Below are 17,948 nucleotides of genomic sequence, written 5' to 3' on the forward strand. Positions count from 1 at the left end.
AGCATAATTATAATCCAATTTAGGTATAAGGCACACCACAATACCATATTCCTATAACATAATTTCCCTTCTCTTTAAAAAAAATCCAGCTTGATGAAGAGTTCTGTGTAACCCATACATTTACATACCTTGTGAATACTGTCAGTATTACCTATCCTACATGGGCAACTGTTGGCCCTGCTAGGAAAACAGAATTTTTGATCCACTTCACTTCAAATGCCTACTACAGCAATGAAATCTCTTTTTATTTATTTACATTAGACTTTTATCCCACCCTCTCCGCAAGCGGACTCCACAAGCAGAAATCTAGAACCATCAGTAAAATCCATAAGCCTTAAAACGATAAAATACTGGCATAAGATGTTGTCTTCTGCCTCCTTAATTCCAGGCACTGAAAACCAAAAATAAATTTTGTTCATCCATATCTGCAATGACATGTCAAAATTCTGTGCATCCCAACCCCAGATTCACTCAAAAATAAATTCAAGATAATTTATATCCTAGCATGCCTAGGGATGCGGCCCTACAAGTGGACAGATTCCACTGTCTGTCATGGCTTGAGGAAGTGTGGGTGCACACAAAAAGTCATAAAGGTGGCACTAGACTCAAATTTTATCATGGTCACACATATTGTTAAATCTAAAGGGGCACAAACTAGCCAATGTTTGCTGAATTCCATTGATCTTAATGGGGGAGCTAAGCACTCACTTAAATTACTTATATCAGGGCAACAGTCATTTTAAAATAGTGTTTAACTTTGGTTGGATCAGGCCTCATATCCCACATAAAGTGAAATGTTAGAACTCTTGTATGGGAGCAGGAAATGATGCTTGATCAACTGTATCAAGTATTATGCTTAAGGTCATACCTAGTATTCGGTCTAAACTTAAGGTTATGCATATTTTCTCAGGTCTGTCACATTTTTATTCCAACCTTTCTTCAAAGCACTCAAGGTAACATACATATGAAGCTGGATGGGTAGAGAGAAGCACGACCAAAATCACCCAGAGCATAGGAACGTGAACCAAAATCTCCAATGTTACAATAGCGCTCTATTCACTATGCGAAAATGGATTTAGCTGAGTAAACATGCAGGAGACCAGACTACAAACATACTCATCAGAGTTGTTTCCAGAGTAAAATAGGGCTTAAATGTTAAAGAACTCATGTGTACCCTACTTTTAAAGATACAGTAATTAAACTGACTTAAAATATTTATAAGCTCACATTTCTCCCAACAATTTGGTCCCCAAGAGCAGATAACAACACAAGTCCAACAGCACATAAAAACCTACAATCAAGCAGGCATACAAAAGGCCAGGTCACACTACAAGTCCACTATCCTCCTAAGATCCAGAGGAGTTAGCTGTGTTAGTCTGCTTCTGCAAAACAGCAAGAGTCCAGTTTGTTAGTCTTAAAGGTGCTACTTAACTCTTTACTATTATACTGCTAAGAATTTTCAGGGTCCTTCTGAGAAACTCAACTCAGAGCTGCCATGGAATCTGGGGCTAGGCTCTTTGTACAAGGGGGTTAAAAACAGCTCTGTCAATTAACTTAGCACAGTTATTGAATTCGTTTAATTATACGCATTTTAAAATTACATCACCGTTTATAAGACATAATTTATAACTTTAAAACTGTTTATTTTCCAATCGTTCTTCCACACCTCCTCCTTTAAGCCAGTTTTTCTGCGCATGTTCAAGAACTTACATCACTCGCGCATGTAGCAAACCACGGACTTGATTACCTTGATGACGCTATTAAAAAACAACTCCGAGATCATCCCCACCACTACCCAATCATATAACGCTGCTGTGATAAACTCACAGGTTGGTTAGCCTATCATAACAGCATTGTCATTTTCGGCCGGTCGACCCTACTAAATAGGCAGGACATTAGCTTGACGTTTCTATCTCTACCAATTCAAAGGGAGGGAGGATTTGATCGGCAGTACACTAGGACCTATCAAAGGCAAGCTTTGAGGGACGTAGGCGGAGCAGCTGCCTTATGACGTAACGAAGGCGAAGAGTCACAAAGTGGGAGGGATCGGCATCTGCGTCAACCAATAATGAGGCGCTGAGCGTAAGTAGCGTGTGGCTAGACTAATCGTGGCACTCTCAGTCGGCCTTCTACCCCGCCTTCTCTAGGAAAGAAGGGAATAAGGGGGACGGCCTATTGCGGAGACTGAACAGGAACGAGAGGCCATGGCAGAAAGTGACTGGGACACGGTGACTGTTCTACGCAAGAAAGGCCCGAGTGCGGCCCAAGCCAAGTCCAAACAGGTAAGGAAGACGACAACGTGCGCATACGCGAGCTCTACTCCTCATTTGGGTGGGGTGCACAAGCCCCTTCAACGGTCCCTCCTAGTCAGGTGACTCAGCATCCTCCCCTTCAGAATTTGAAAAGGGGTATCCTCCTCCCTCCCCCTGTTCCTTGCGCCTGTTAAAGTGAGCCAACCTGTCAAGATTGCCCCGCCCACCGATGTCACCACGCCTCCTCCCTTAGTCATGCTCCCTTGGCCACACCCACCTCTTGCTCCCACTCCCCATTTCAACAAACCCCTGTTAAGTATTTCCTTCTCAGTACCAACCAGTACCCCAAACTGGGCCTGCCACTTTTGTTACCCTTCCCCGCAAGCCCCTCACACTTGTCCCTTCAGAACTTCTTCCCTCCCATTTTTACAGATTTCGCATTACTCTTTATAAGAGAGAGACAGAATGGCCGGAGTTGCTTTCTGCTACTGGAGAGATTCATGTCGAAGACCCCACTCAGCCACAGAGCTCACTGGGTGACTCAGGGAAAGTCAGTTTCTGCCTAGTTTCCTTGAGGGTTGTTGTGCAGAGAGAATTGAACAGTGACTACAAATGCCAACCTGACTGTATGTAGTCTAGTGACTTCTCACTCATAGATAGCATCCAGAAATACACTTGAGTATGCCTTGATGACATGTTTCTGGAGTTTGTGTAGATTTGTGGAAAGTTCTAGAAGTGAGCTGAGATTTGTTAAAAGAAGAAAAGCATTTGCAGAACTGCACAAAAATCAGCCCACAGAGAAGAAAAAAGGAAGGAAATACAAGCTGGGGGAAGATATTCATTATATTTCATATAGAAATTTATATTTCATTTAGAAATCCTAGCACACTCTGTACCACTATCTTCCCCATCATAAAAATGAAATTTTGTAAAGGATTTGGATTCTTTGTTTGCTTTCCTTCTCTTTGCTTTTTCTGCCTGCTGATCAAACTCTAAAGTTTAAGAGTCTACATTCTGGGGAGGGAAAGAAAGGAAGGCAAAGTTCTATCTAGGAGAGACAGTTATTGTTATTTGGGTGCTACAGGGTATGAGAAGAGATCCAGGATTGTGCAAGGACCTTGGGAAGTGCTTCTCTTTCAGGGGCAGGGCCTCTGATACCAAGTTGGCTCAGTTTTCTCTGGAACTTGTTTGAGTATGCTGGGAACAGGTTCATCTGTTACTTTGTATTTCAACAGTTTTGTTTACACTTCTGCTAAAGTACCAGTAAACTTTGTGGCTTGTAACATTCTCTGCTTGACCATATGGAAGATAGAATTTCTATTTAGTTACCACACTTATGTTCAGGGGCAGGTGTATATGTGTGAAATGCTAAGAAAGGGCAGTTGTCTTCAGTTCCCCCATTTGTCTCACTGATAGTGATAATGGAGGACTACGTAGATTTCAGCTCCAATCTGACTGTTCTGCATATTATCTCCCCAAGTGGGGGGGGGGGGGATCAAGGTACCACATAATGCATTATCCTGTTAGAGCTGCCCTGTGAACCTGTGTGTTAGAACTGAAGGGGGACAGGTGCTATGGTTGTGTGCTCGAGCTCATGACTTGCTTATGGAGAGACCCAGCCTGAGTTCCTGACATCAATAGATCTCAAGCAATGGGTGCTGGAAGAGATTGCCTGAGGTCCTCCAGAACCACTGCTGGAGTAGACAGTACTGAACTAAATAGATCAATAGACTCAGCATGAAGCAGATTTGTATTAGTTTGGCCAGGGATTCAATTGGGGAGGGGGTTTGCCATCTTCTGGGCATGGAGCAGAGGTAACTGGGGTGTGTGGTGGGGGAGGTAGTTGTGAATCCCCTTCATTGTGCAGGGGGCTAGACTACATGATACTGGAGGTCCCTTCCAGCTCTATGATTCTGTGATTAACATAGCCCATGGTTAAGCCTGAAGAAGGTCCCAGAATCAATCTCGGACATCTTTAAAAGGGCCTCATACAGCACAATGGGAAAGACTATCTTCTAACATCCTGAAAAGTTGCGGCCAAGTCAGTGGATTGTTCATCTAGCCCAGTGCTGCTTTGTAGAAAATAAAACTATTTTACACAAACCTGTATAGTGAGCCTGGGATCTGAACCCAAATTCAGCACCTTAGCCATTATTGCACACTGTTTTCCAGGACATGTAATTTCAACAAAGTATGTTAAACGGCTGTTCCTCAGTAGAAATCTATTAAACATGCTCTGTTTTTTTTTACTCTAAACCAAGTTGGCAGGTTATATTCTTGTCAATTAGTAACACAAAGGAAGGCCAGAAATACTTCCCTTTCTCATTTTTGTACACACAGCCAAGATGGTTAAAGAGGACTTTAAACATCAAGATTATGTACAAAAGGTATGTCCAGTTCCTAGATTCTAGACCAGTCGTACACATTGTGACCTGCCAAGTTGTATATGGCAGCCCATAAGGGGCTCAGCAGGCCGGCAGTGTTGCCACCTCCTTGGGACTACTCCAACAACGGTCTTGCCAAGCACCTGACATGCTGTGTTTGATTTGGTGGATCATAAGATTTAAAATCTCCAGCAGCCTGGAATTTTTCCAGATCCAATCTGATTATACGTGAGAGTTTACGGCTTGTTATTGCTCTACAGATAAGCCCACAGAGAAGTTACAGGCTTACATAAATATTTTACTAGCATGTGCACTCACACAAACTTATGATAGTCACTTGTTGCCCCAGGAGGGTATCTGTATAGGAGGAACACTTAAGGCATACCAGAACCCTAAATCTATTTCTGAGGAGGGGGGAGATAGGTTAGAGGGCCACTGTTACCTGGGGTTGATGCTCCAATGATATTGTTGAACTAAAGGTATTGTTTTCCTTCCCTCCCTTGCACTGGGAGGTCTTTGTGGGTTTCTGGAATGCTTCCTGTGGAATGCCTTGTATGCAAGTGGCTTGTCTGCCTAACAAAGGGGTCCATGTCTTCCATTTAACACCAGTTATCCCTCCAGCGCACCAACAAAGTATTCTTATTTGTTTCTTGATAGGGACATTAACTCCAGTTCTTGATTATTATTTTTTTAGGCTGTACTAGCAGCTCAGAGAAGAGGAGAAGATGTGGAGACCTCCAAGAAATGTAGGTATTTTTCATCTGGGTCAGGCAAAAGGCAAAATTCCCTTAAGTAATCCCCAGGAGATATCTTCTTCCTTGGGTAATAAATGTCTCACAACTTGACTTTGAGTAGGATCCTGAGCATCTTATTAGTGTAGGAATGCTTGATCTGTGTGAAGCATTTTTTTTCTTCGTAGCTCAAATAGGTATTCAGAGGAGATTGCCAGTGCATCAGTCCCATATCCTTCTGGATTCTGAGGAGTACCAATTAACATCCTAGCTGAATTCTTGTTGCTTAGATTTTAGCTAATGGGGGGTTATTTAGAAAGGCACTGTGTTTACGAACTGTAGTATTTTGTATTTTTCATGTGTGTGCACGTGTACCTGGAAGTCATGTCAACCTCTGAAGGTGGCTGCCCCTGCCTTCCGACTGGGCATTCCAAGTATAGTCTCCCATCCTAGTACTAACCACAGTCGACTCTGCTTAGCTTCCAAGAGCAGGCTTGCCTGGGCAATCCAGGTCAGGGCATGTAAGAACAGTAGTGATGGATAATTGGCTGCTGCCCTGCCTCCAAGCCAAATCTGGTCCTATATTGACAGCTGGTCCTGCAGTTGGTTGTCCCCAAGAGTATATGAATGGGCAGCATCTAGAGCCACAGGACTGGTCATCAGGCTCTTTGGGATGGGGTCAGGACTGGAGATAAGGTTTCTCCCCCTGATTGACCCATCAAGAAATTTAGTTGTTAAACAGAAAGGATTGTCCTAATGGATCAGGTCAAGGGTCCATTTATGTACTCAAGCAATGGCAACCAGATATAGCAAGGACCTTGTAAGAAGAAAGTCTAGACAGTGATGGCCATTCTTTCTGTTCCCAGCATCAAGTAAGTAAGGGTATACTTCCTTTGTATGAGGAAGGTTTGTTCATAGCTGTAAGTTTCTGGAGATTAAAACTTAACCCACTTTTAAGCAGTGGCTAGTTGCCTTGAGAATACCATGTTGGCAGTGCACTGCACAAAGAAATGTTTTCCACCCTCCTCCCCTTGCCCCAGGAATCTACCAATATCTGAAACTCCCTGAAGCAAAATAACCCAGGAACAAACAAAACTCTGCCTTTTAAGGCTCAGGGCAGCCTTTCAAGTAACTATTCAGGGTTCACTTGGGACACTGTGCTCAGCTCGCTCGTCCGCATACCATAGGCTGTGATTTTACTTGTTGTGCCTCCTCCCCAGTCTCTCTCCCAAGCATCCCCAGTGGTACAGTTAATGCAACAACACCTCTTACCTGTATCAGCAGGCTGAAAATTCTAACCTGTTTCTTATCTGAACTCCAGGGGCAGCAGGCCAAAACAAACAACACTCTATTACAAAGAACACAGCAAAGCTGGACCGAGAGACAGAGGAGCTGCATCATGACAGGGTCCCCCTTGAAGTGGGCAAAGTGATTCAGCAGGGCAGACAGAGCAAGGGGCTCACCCAGAAGGATCTGGCCACGGTAGGTATTCCTCACTTCACAAAAATGGTGCAAGTAAAAGAACCTGCTGATTGACTTAGATCATCCTACAAGACCTTTCCCAGCATCCTTCTTGAGTGAGGAGCATTATTCCCAGAAAGAAGGGCTGTCATAATAGGCCTAGGCTTTGGAATGCTCTCCCTTAGGCATGTGTGCCAGGCACCAACTTAACTGCCAGGCAAAATCTGCCCTGCTTTCTTGTGCCTTTGATGCTGTTTGATCCCCTTATGCTTCCTTTCTACTGTTCTTTATAAATGCTGCTGTTTAGTCCTACTTGTTTGGTTTTACTGTTGGTTTATTATTTTAGACTTAGTGGGCAGGGCTCCTTAAGATGCTTATGATAAGAAGTGGCATAGAAGCTTTCTAAGCAAAATGCTTGAGCCTCCAAATGTGACTGCTGCTTACTTATATTTATATATTTTATTACATTTGTATCCCACCCTCCCCTGACAGGCTCAGGGCTGCTAACAACAATAAAAACTACATAATGCTAAAATAACCTTGTATTAACCTGTATGTAGGCTGATAGCCACCCCAGATGATTGTCAGCACCTAAATTGTGGGAACCTTAATATTTACATCCTATTCTAAGAAGCAATTCAGAATTCAAAGAAGTATAAATTAGGCAAATAAAACTTCTTTGCATATTTTCCATTTTCTGCTGTCTTTACTGTTTTGCATAACTGAAGTTTGCTTCTGTTAGGAGAAGGATTAAGGATCCCTGCGTGCTGGCCAGTGAGATTCTTATCTCCCTATATATTTTAAGGCAGTTCAGCACATGTAGCTAAAAAGAACTGTGTTCTAAACCAGCTGAATTGTCTTCAAATGGAGCCCCATGCAGCATGCATTATAGTAATGGAACAGAGAATAGGTAATTGACCAGTCTTAGGGACTAGAAAAATGCTGCTTTTTTATATAATGCCAGTACCACACAGATTATCACACTCCTATGGAATTGAAAAGCACATTGTATTGACTAATATATGGTCCTGTTCACAATATTCAGGATTCCCTTGTAATAGCCACTCATAAGAATGTAAGAAAAGCCATGTTAGATCAGGCCACTGGCCCATCCTTCTTGTCTCATACTACACTACTACTCTACACTTGACCTTAACCAAAAGGCCTTATACAGTTCTCTCCTGGCCATCCATGTGACTGCCTTTTCCACAGTTTTGAACTCGTTCTGTGGGAGGATTGACTGCTCTGCATTAGATTTGTATATTTATAGGAAACCTGATGGCCTAAAATTGTTACATCTCTTTAGAAAATCAACGAGAAGCCACAAGTCATTGCTGACTATGAATCTGGGAGAGCAATTCCCAACAACCAAGTGCTGGGCAAGATTGAGAGAGCCATCAGTGAGTATTTCTGATGCCTGCCACAGTCTTAAGAATTTGACAAGGACAATTGGGCACAAACAGGCTGGTGACTGAGGGCTCAGTTACATGTTTGCTCTAGATTGTTTTATTAAGGTGAACTGTGTGAGAAGGGAGGAACTTTGACCCTTTTTCCTCTGCTGTCTTCTCAAAAGCCGCACGCAAGCTGCTTTCACTTTTGCTCAGGAAAACTTATCTGCACCTGTATTTTCCCCCCACCCAGGAAAAGTAGCTCAAAGAAGGTGCTTTTTTCCAGCAAGACAATAGCAGAGAAGAGAGTTAGTTTCCCTTTCTCTACCACCATTCCCCTCAGTAATGTAATCCCAAACAACTAAACTTCCAACAAAATTGTAATCTGCAGTTGAGCCCTTAGTGTGCCGTCCTGTTTGTGATTTAGGCTGCAAGCAGCAAGGATCCATTCATGGCTTGCTGTCATGCTCTTGTTGGCCTGCAAGGAGAGCAGAGGAAGAGAAGTAAGCACCAGAACATCCCAGAGCACCCATTTCATCCTTACTTCTACCACATCTAGTGTATTATTTTGCTATCTGCTCCTTAAGCAGTCAGTATCTCTTGAGAAGTTGTGCAGCTCATTTTCTAACTTATTGCTGCCTAAGCAAAAGGCACAGAAAAATAAGGGGCCCTGACACAAGATGTTTTTAGCTGGAGTGCTACAAATCAGCGTGTGTCCATAACTCAACAAAAATATAACCCTTGTTGGCTGTTTAGTTCTGCCGGATATGACACCTGACTATTGCCCTAGTTAACAGCATGGGGTTTTGTGCCAGTTGGCTGCATTCTTGTGGCTTGTAAATACGAAGAGCCAAAGTAATCTGTCACATAGAGCAGGACTTGGATTTGGGTTCATGTTCAGCTTTTTCCTTCAAATTTGCTTAAAACTCTAGTCTTAGTCTCAGTTCCTCAGTTTTGTAAAGCAGGAGAAAGTTGTACAGGCAAACACATTATAAGATAGTTAAACTGTTCGCTAAGTCCCATATGAATATGAGCAGCTTCCAGAACTCACCTTATCGTCTCTTCCTTCAGTAAGAACCATAGTTCTAGAAGACCTCCTTTCTCATTTCCACTTGTGGCCGACTCCACAACTCAACAGTTTTCTCCTTCTCATTTCAGGCCTTAAGCTTCGTGGGCGGGACATTGGAAAACCCCTCGAAAAGGGCCCAAAAGGGAACTGACAACAAAGCCTCGAAATCAGTTTGCCCCGACTGATCTCGCCTAGCCATTTTTCTCCCAGATGGCCAGGATCTCTGTCTACCGCAGGCTGAACAAGGGCTTCAGCTTTGCTAGAGAGGAAAACCTACAGAATCTCAGCCCTGCTCTAAACAGCAAAAACTTTTCAACCAGTGACACACTTTCCTTCCTTTTTATGAGATTTAAGTATCTAAATCCTAATAAAAGGCTGCATCAGATTCGGACAGGGGCACCAAAAAAAACAAAACCATTTATCTGTTGGTATTTAGGAGCAGCTTTGTCTCAAGGGAATCTCTTCTGGAAGAATTTGTGGGAGGGGCAAGAGTCAGAGAGAAGCGGGTGGGGGCATGGGGGGCTGAGTCACTGTGGTGGCTCTTCTTCGTTTGTCCATTCCTTCCAGCTGTTACAAAGAAATCTCAAATAAAGCTTGTTACCCTTCAGCATGGAGTGTGATTGTTCTAGGATCAGCAGTTTCTACAGTACTTTTGCATGGCATGGACTCCCATCTCCTCTAGGGAACACAAAGCAACAGCCCTCTTCAGTCCCAAGAGCAGGTTTTCAACAGTATACAGTCCTTAAGTTCTGTTTATCTGTTGTACTTAACAGCAGTTGACCAACACGGCATCTCTGTACTTGTTAATCCCCTTTTAATAAGAACACCTCTGCTAAAAGGTCCTTTTTGTTCAGCATCTTGAATTCAACAATGGCTGACTTCAATACCTCAACAACCATCCTGTTGCACCTTCACATAAACTGGTAATCAGAGGCTCCCGTTTTGCTATTGATCTTTACAGACTGCCAGGTAGTGTTCAGGCATCTTTAAGATACTCTGTACTTGCAGCATCATATTCTTAAGTAGAGATTCTCAAAACTTTTTGAACACAGACACACTTCTTAGCTCACTTTTCCTTTTGGTGGCCACTGCAGTTCCAAGGTGTAGCTCAGACCTGGCTCCAGTGCTCCCTCTAAGCAGAGTTCATGTGAGCTAGCTCACAGCTTTTTAGCCTCTGGCTCACACATTTTTGTCTTAGCCCGCTGAGGAAGGATGGCCCCTGAGCATACTAATTTATGCAGTAGCTCACAACTTTAATGCCAGTAGCTCACAAAGTAGAATTTTTGCTCACAGCTCAGAGAGAACATTGCCTGGCTCCTTCAAATCTAATAAGTGATATGTGTAGGTAGGGATTTTTTGGTAGAAAAAGCCCAGCAGGAACTCGTTTGCATATCAGGCCACACCCCCTGGCACCAAGCCAGCCAGAACTGCATTCCTGCTCAAAAAAAGCCCTGTGTAGGCTGTATATTACCTGTCTTCTCCCATGCTGATGCTGTCCAGAAGCAAACTGAGCATCTGGCAGCATTGCAGGCTAGGTCTTGGCTCAGACACAACCAGTGGTGACATGGGCCTGGGAGGCAATGAGTGCAAATACAGTGTAGCCTCTTCAGCCACTGCTGACTTGGTGAATAGGAAATGTTACCCTTCTTTCTACACCATCAGGAGGAGTCTGAGCCTTACAACTCACCTGTGGGAACCGTGACCCACAGTTTGAGAAGCAATAATCCAAGGACAAAAACAGACATGAGGTAGGAAAGGAAAATCAAAACGGAAAGCTGCCAAAGAGAACGCCCAGGAAAAAAAGTGGATATACCCGGAAGTGAAATTGGATGACGAGTCAAATGGGAGTTACCACAAGGAGGAAGGCGAGGCAGGTACTGAATGATCTTAGGTTTACCAGGAAGAAGAGCTCTTATACTAGTACCAAAAAAGGATCATATTAACAGAAAACAAAAGCAGAGTGACATTTGAAAGTAGGTACAAGAAGCTTAAAATGAAGATAAGCCAAGGAGTAATTGGGTACACTTATCAGAGCTAGACCCTTCTCTTCTATGGATTTATCCTATCCTTCCTTAAAGTTTGTAGACACCATATCTTTGAGAAGAGGGGTACCATCAGTTTGTTAAATCCATGACATTCAAGCGTTTCCATTAGGTGACCCCTAGTTTTAGCATTAAGAGAGAGAAGGAAATTATGTTTTGAGTCGCATTTTCTATTCTAGTCATTCTAAAAGTCTTTGCTGTATTTCTCCTTTCTTCCTTAGCAGTAAGCATTTCTAAATGGGAAGGCCTCAGATCGTTAGGCCTGTTTTTGCAGGGAAGGCCCTCCAACCTTTTGATCGTTTTGATGCTGTTATCTTTACCTTTTTCCAGCTCAAAAATATCCCCCTTTTGGGGAAATGGGAAGCCCCTCAAATAGTAATCAGCCAAAGTTCAGTGCAGAGTTGAGTTCCAGGTAACTGCTAGGACACAAAAAACAACCCTGAAGCCAGCAGACCCTTTATTCTCTTCAAACATAAAAAGGAATCCAGCTGCTGAAGCCTTTAGAAACAATTACACTGGGCACAATGTGAGCCAGGTGAAGTAGAGTTGGTCCAAAATGTCCCAGAGGAAGACTCCCAGTTTTTCCAAAGCATCAGGGTCCCAGAAGGCAGAGTGGAAAGGGGAAGTAAAGGCAAATGTGGGAGATTGTCCAGAAGGATGGATAAGTGCATAAAACGGAAGCCAGGGTACTGTTCAGTCCGCTCATCCGTCAGGAAAAAGGTGTTCTATTCCATTACCTCATCCTCTGGCAATGTTGGCATGATGATTGTATCCTGCAATCAAAGGTAACGTTATGAAGGATGCTGGTAAGGAAAACAGGGAGTGCTATATATGCAGTGCTGAATACAGCTTCCTGGGAAACTCAGCTTTCATTTGAAAACACAAGAAAATAAGTTACTAGTCCTTAAGACTGAAAGTGTGCCAGCAAGCATGTATGGAATCTTGGGCAGCTGAATCAGAACATCCTTCACATGGACCTGCACTGAAATGATAGAAACTGTCAAAATACATTTTATGAATGATAAGACAAAATTGTACAGAATTGGTGGGGTGCAAAGAATGCAGCCCTAAGAACTGGAGCTGCAGTTGCCAGTGAGCCCGCCTGAGAAAGCATCTGTGCTCTCAGATACCAAGCAGCACAGCCTGAATGAGCCTTCCAGCATCTATATGGGGCCTCGACAGCTTGTATTCTGTAATGCACTGATGGTGCTAAATTAGTAATAATAGCTATCTGCTTTTGCCTCAGCCAACTGAATGCTGGGTTCAAGCAAACAATAACAAAAAAGCAAGAGATGGGCAGCTGTAGCCACTTGTTCTTGCAGAAGCAGAGGTATGCTATGCTGGTTGTGTCTTCTGCAATTTCACCAGTTTGTTCCACAACAGCAGCTTCTCTTCTTTCTTTTTTTTTAATTTTCTAGTCCCTAATAGTACAAATATAGGTTTGGAAGGGTTTGAAGCAACCACTGACAACACTTCAAAAACTAAAGAAAGATTCTGGGGCTGGTCCATGAGTGCCCTACATAACACTTTGCCCCATGCCAAGCAGCAGAAATTACACAAATTAAGCAAGGGTGCTGGTTTGTATAACAATGGCTGCAGACATATAAACTAGTGTGCCCCTTAATACTATAACTGAACAGTTTATTTGTACTGCAGCTGAGCAAAGCATAGGAGCCTGGTCTTCTGCTGCTGGGTAAAACATCCCCCACAAACCCACCAGACACCAAAGCATTTCCTCTTGCATAGTCAAAAGGGGGCAGGTTCCTTACATCTCGAAAAGTGACGTTGTCAAAGCCCTGAATGTCCACAGTCTCCTCTAGTCTGCCATCTCTCAGTGCTTTCAGCTTCTTTATACAATATCTGACAGCAATTATTCCAATCATCACCAAGAGGATGGAGCACACCACGCCAGCTGCTAGCCCTGCCTCCGAAATCTTGCTGTTACCTGGACATAAAAAGTGAGAGGTATAACAGCTGTTAATGTCATCTTGCCAGCCGTCAGTGTCATAAGCCTGAGGGGTATATTATGAGAGATATGGCTAGTCTGAGATGGTAGTGAAAGACTCACCTTCCTCCTGGTCCATTTCCTGTATGGGATCACAGCTTGAGCCAGCTGTGTATGAGATGTCATCTACAGCAATGATCCCCGAGGTTGGCCATGCTCCACTTGTGGCTTCCAGTACAATCTGCAGAGAAGAAAGTATATTTGACCCAGATGGAAGACCAGGCTGACCAGCATCAGGAAATCCTGATGACACACAGTTAATTGGGGGAATCCATTGACACAGAAAAGCACTTCAGCATGAGGCTTAAAATCACAGATGAGGTGGGAGGGGACTCATTTTGGGGGGAGAAACAGGTTCCTTGCTGACTGGCAGCAAACTGCGGGGAAAAGCAAAAAGAATGTAAACCTGTGACCAGCAGAACTCACCGCTACAGGAGGCACTGATAAAAATGAATCTTAAAAAGCCTCCTTCAACAAAAATGATTTTTGGTTGAACATAAAGCTGCCTGCTATTTATTCAGACTGTTGGTCCACATAACTCAATATTGCTTATTATCTTAATGTGCAATGTCTATCCAAGGCCTTAGGCAGGGAAAGGTCTTTGTAAACACCTGCTACTTGACATCCTTTAGCAGAAGATGCAGACAATTGACCATGGGATCTTCTGCATGCAAATTGGGCGTTGAGCCCCCCTCTACTACATGAAAGGTGGATCTATGCATTGACCTCCCAAGGCAAAACAAGAACAGCATGACCCAGGAACTGTATTTGATTTAAGTATGACTCCAGCACACTACACATGCAATTAACAACTGTAACAATAAACTCCCAAATATAACGAATAATATACTCTTAAGACAGAAAAGGTATGATCTGTCCTTCTTTTACACTTCTATAGTTTCAGGTAGGCAGCTATATTTGAAGTAAGTGGAATAAAATTAGAACCTTAGAGACCAACAACATTTTCTTGGGTTATATGCTTTCATGAGTCAAAGCTAACTTTGTCAGATTCAAGAAAGAACCGTCAAGCCCTTCTTTCTGGAAAATGCAGAAAATTAGCATCTGTCATGAGATAAGAATCCTATGCACTTATTTGGCCCTGTGGGGGTCCACTGTCCTGAACTTCTTAATGAATTCTAGGTCTGCAATCTTGTTATAATCTCCCTTTAAAGCTTCTCTTCTCTTGGGAGAAGTCTACATCCTAACAGGCCTGTCTTGGAAACACCACCCCTACCTTCTGGGCTGGATATGAAGGGTTGGTTCATACAATTCTGACAAAAGTGAGTTTTGACTTTACGAAATCTTATACTCTGGAATAATTGTTGGTCTCTAAGGTGCTACTTTGAAGGAGGGCCACCAAGAGAGACTCTGCAGAAGAAAGTCCCCTGCTGGAATATCCATAAATCAGTTGCAACATGATGGCATTTACATAGATGAGGTACTACGGGACTCGAATTTTGTTCTGTACACTTCGGAAACATCTTGGTATGCGAAAGCTCTTAGAATTCAAACTCTTTGTATGAGAAGTCACCTACATAGAATTAGCTGCGTTTTCCCACTGTATCTGAAGAAGTGTGCTTGCTTATACCTTGGATAAAATTTGTTGGTTTTAAAGGTGCCACTGGACTCAAAACTTTGTTCTGCTACTTCAGACCAACACATCTGAATTTATCTACATAGATTGGTCATTCTTCTCACTACTTGTATTATTTTTCCTTATGGTTCTGCACAAGTGGTATTATAAGGAAACACAGGAGCCAGGAGAAGATGTATCAGTGGCCACCATAGATGCAGAGGCATAGAACTGGAAGGGAAATCCTTGGGGTGTTGGAAATCCAGACGATCTAGCCAGTTTCTCCAACTTTACCTGGAATTCTGTGAGGCTCATCACAAAGAAAGTCTGGCTCATCCATGACAGGTCTTGATGTCCAGTGGCACTCCACACTGTTCGTTCACCTTGCTGGCTGAAGAGCTTCACCTTGAGCTGTGCTTGGGCTAGCGACACAGAGCATGGGAGAGAAGGGTCGAATGAAGACTTGCTTCACAGTTCCCTGAGCCATGCATTTCACAGGATGGCAGCCAACCCCCCCACTCCAATTCTCATATAAATACCACACTTTCCAACTCTTCTATATTGTCAGTTGTTTTACAGATTTGCCAAGTTGGTCATTCCAAGCAGAGCACCCTGTTGCCACCTTTGAAAACTGATCTCTCAAATATGTGTACTCCAGATTGGTTCCTAAGCAATGTTAATGTCAACAAAGGTAAAGCCAGTATCGTGTAGTGGTTGTCAAACAGAACATACCACAGCTCACCCTAACCTGAATAGCCCAGGCAAAAAGGATCTCATCAGATCTTGGAAGCTAAGCCTGGTCAACTCATGCAGGTACTTGGAATACCAGAGTTGGAGACTTAGGCAGGCTTTATTCAGCCATCTCTCTGGATATCCTCCAGGCCCCCAATAGGGGTTAGTCACCAGAGGTCGCCATGACTTCCAGGTGCACACACACACACTCAAATACAAAAATACAAACACACACACAAGGAGAAGAATGTGCCACAGCTCAGTCAATATCAGGTGTTAGGCAGAGCATACATGTTACTCCTATTCTACAGTTATTCCATTGGCTGCCCATTAGTTACCAGGCTCAGATCAAGGTATTGACTGTCACAGACACAACCCCTTAATGACTTATGTCAGAGTTTCCCAAACTTTTATTTCCCATGACCCGGTTATTTTTAACACTTCTCCTTCATGGCCCACTAAAATTTCGGAGTGGAGCCAGGAGACTTTGGGGGTGGAGCTGGAAGACAGGAATTATGTCATTTCCTGTGGTGTCACTTCCAGGTCAAGGGTCAAGTGATGTCACTTCCAGGGCACACTGAACTCCACCTTTTCCTGTGATGTCACTTCCAAGGCACTCCCCCAAACCTGCCTCTTCTTCTGAAGTAACTTCATTTTTCTGAAACTCATGCTGAGCCAAAATGGGGGTGGAAAGTGGGCGGTCCTCTCTTTCCACCCCCACACCTGTATGCACCTGTTTGTGTGTTCTTCTCCAGCTTGCAAGCACTCCTAATGTCCATGTTCAATTGACTGCACCACCTACACATCCCTTCCTCAACAGCACTGGCCAGTGCATGCAGTTGGGAGTGCTGTTGCCATTGCCATCAGGAATGCCAGCACTGTGTATCACCCACACTGGGCCCTGGCAGCGGCTCTACCTCAAAATATGCTGACACATTTAGTAGGCCCTTCCTTCAGCTGCTGCTACTGGAACCCTGCCTCAAGCTACAACCAAGCTTGCTGGGTTTCAAGAAAATCTTTTGACAACTATTTTTCATACTTTTCCTTGGCTGAAACACTGGGAAATTGCTGTGAAAGGTAGTAGAGAATTGTACTACAATTAATCAATTAATTTCAAGTTATATGAAGTTCATACAAGCTTTTCTGCAGTTATCCCAAAAAGGATATTTATGCAGGGCCTGCAGCTTTTTACTGGCTGTGTTTCCCATGCCTTTAAAAAGAACCTGTTGTGCAGATATTTAGCCAGTGATCTTCTTTCATCTTTTTTAATATCTACAGGAGGAGTTTAATTTGGGTGTCAGACAGCTGTTAGAAGCAGGACTAGTAAAATGGTGCCAAGTTCATAGTACCATCTCTTCTAGTGCTGTTGAGATATACAGCAGTAATCTCCAATAATCTCTTTCTGCCTCACCCCTCTCACTCTTACTCACTCACACAGAAATCTCATAGAAAGGCCAGCTGGCTACAACTGGGATTGCCAACTTTTAATTGGCAGAGCTCCATGTCTGCAACAACAGTATGATGAACAGAAAAGTTTCATCCAGTAAAAATGGAAGAAAAGAGAGAAAGACAAAGGAAAACAAGGAAAGGAAAGGAAAGGAAAGACATGGGAAGAAAACATAAGAGAAGCCATGTTGGATCAGGCCAGTGGACCATCCAGTCCAAAAGTATCCCATACAATGCCCAAAAAGCACCAGAATGTCCATCAGTGGGGCCAGGGCACTAGAAACCTTCCCACTGTTGCTTCCCACCCCAGAACCAAGAATACAGGCAGACCATCACTTGCAGGGAAAGAAAAAAAGGGGGGACAAAAAAAAAGCCTTACTCACCATCTGATCACCCCAGCCAGCAACAATTCTGCCCAGGGGTCATTTGATAAAAAATAGCTACTGGAATGCCCACTCCCCACCCCTCCCAGATGAAAAAAACACACACCCCTCTTTGCTGCCCAGGCCTACCAGGGAAACCTCCCCAAGAGAACATGCTGCAAGGCACATGAAAGCTCATATCTTGAAGAACACTTCATGGGTCTAAAGTGCCAGTGGACGCCAACTTTTCTCTCAAACACTAGGAGGGGGAGAGAAGGAAGGAGAGGCAGCCTAGCTCCTCTCTGCACAAGACAGAGATAGGGGAAGGAAGGAAGCCAAACAGAGCTCTGACTTTGCAGCCTGTGTTAGTCTTCAAGGCTAGCTTTTCTCTGCACAACAGATAGACGGGGGAAGGAAGGAAGCAGAGCAGAGGTTATGCTTTGCTGGGAGCAGGGCTAGCTTTGGCTTTTCTTGTGACCCAGTAGTGAGGCTTCCATGGCCCG

General features: G+C 43.6%; 3 protein-coding genes across 3 annotated transcripts in view; 1 reads left to right on the top strand and 2 right to left on the bottom strand.

Moving 5' to 3' along the window:
• Window positions 1–1,729, bottom strand: part of TRAF2 (TNF receptor associated factor 2) — a 42,712-nt gene extending 40,983 nt beyond the window's left edge. The window contains exon 1 of the mRNA XM_060251244.1: window positions 1,711–1,729. The gene's annotated coding sequence lies outside the window, so the exon portion shown is untranslated. The remainder of the gene's footprint in view (window positions 1–1,710) is intronic.
• Window positions 1,730–1,905: 176 nt separating this feature from the next.
• Window positions 1,906–9,892, top strand: EDF1 (endothelial differentiation related factor 1). Its single transcript, XM_060251245.1, has 5 exons — window positions 1,906–2,282; window positions 5,331–5,382; window positions 6,689–6,849; window positions 8,135–8,228; window positions 9,375–9,892. Exons 1-5 carry the CDS (start codon window positions 2,205–2,207, stop codon window positions 9,434–9,436), a joined length of 447 nt encoding a protein of 148 aa, XP_060107228.1. The 5' UTR covers window positions 1,906–2,204; the 3' UTR covers window positions 9,437–9,892.
• A 2,160-nt stretch (window positions 9,893–12,052) lies between these two features.
• Window positions 12,053–17,948, bottom strand: part of MAMDC4 (MAM domain containing 4) — a 51,750-nt gene continuing 45,854 nt past the window's right edge. The window contains exons 26-29 of the mRNA XM_060251246.1: window positions 15,200–15,327; window positions 13,396–13,513; window positions 13,097–13,272; window positions 12,053–12,100 (exon numbers count right to left, since the gene is read on the bottom strand). Coding sequence (XP_060107229.1) covers window positions 12,053–12,100; window positions 13,097–13,272; window positions 13,396–13,513; window positions 15,200–15,327 — 470 coding nt within the window. The remainder of the gene's footprint in view (window positions 12,101–13,096; window positions 13,273–13,395; window positions 13,514–15,199; window positions 15,328–17,948) is intronic.

This window comes from Heteronotia binoei, chromosome 12 (genome assembly GCF_032191835.1).
Source record: "Heteronotia binoei isolate CCM8104 ecotype False Entrance Well chromosome 12, APGP_CSIRO_Hbin_v1, whole genome shotgun sequence".
Lineage (NCBI taxonomy): Eukaryota > Metazoa > Chordata > Lepidosauria > Squamata > Gekkonidae > Heteronotia > Heteronotia binoei.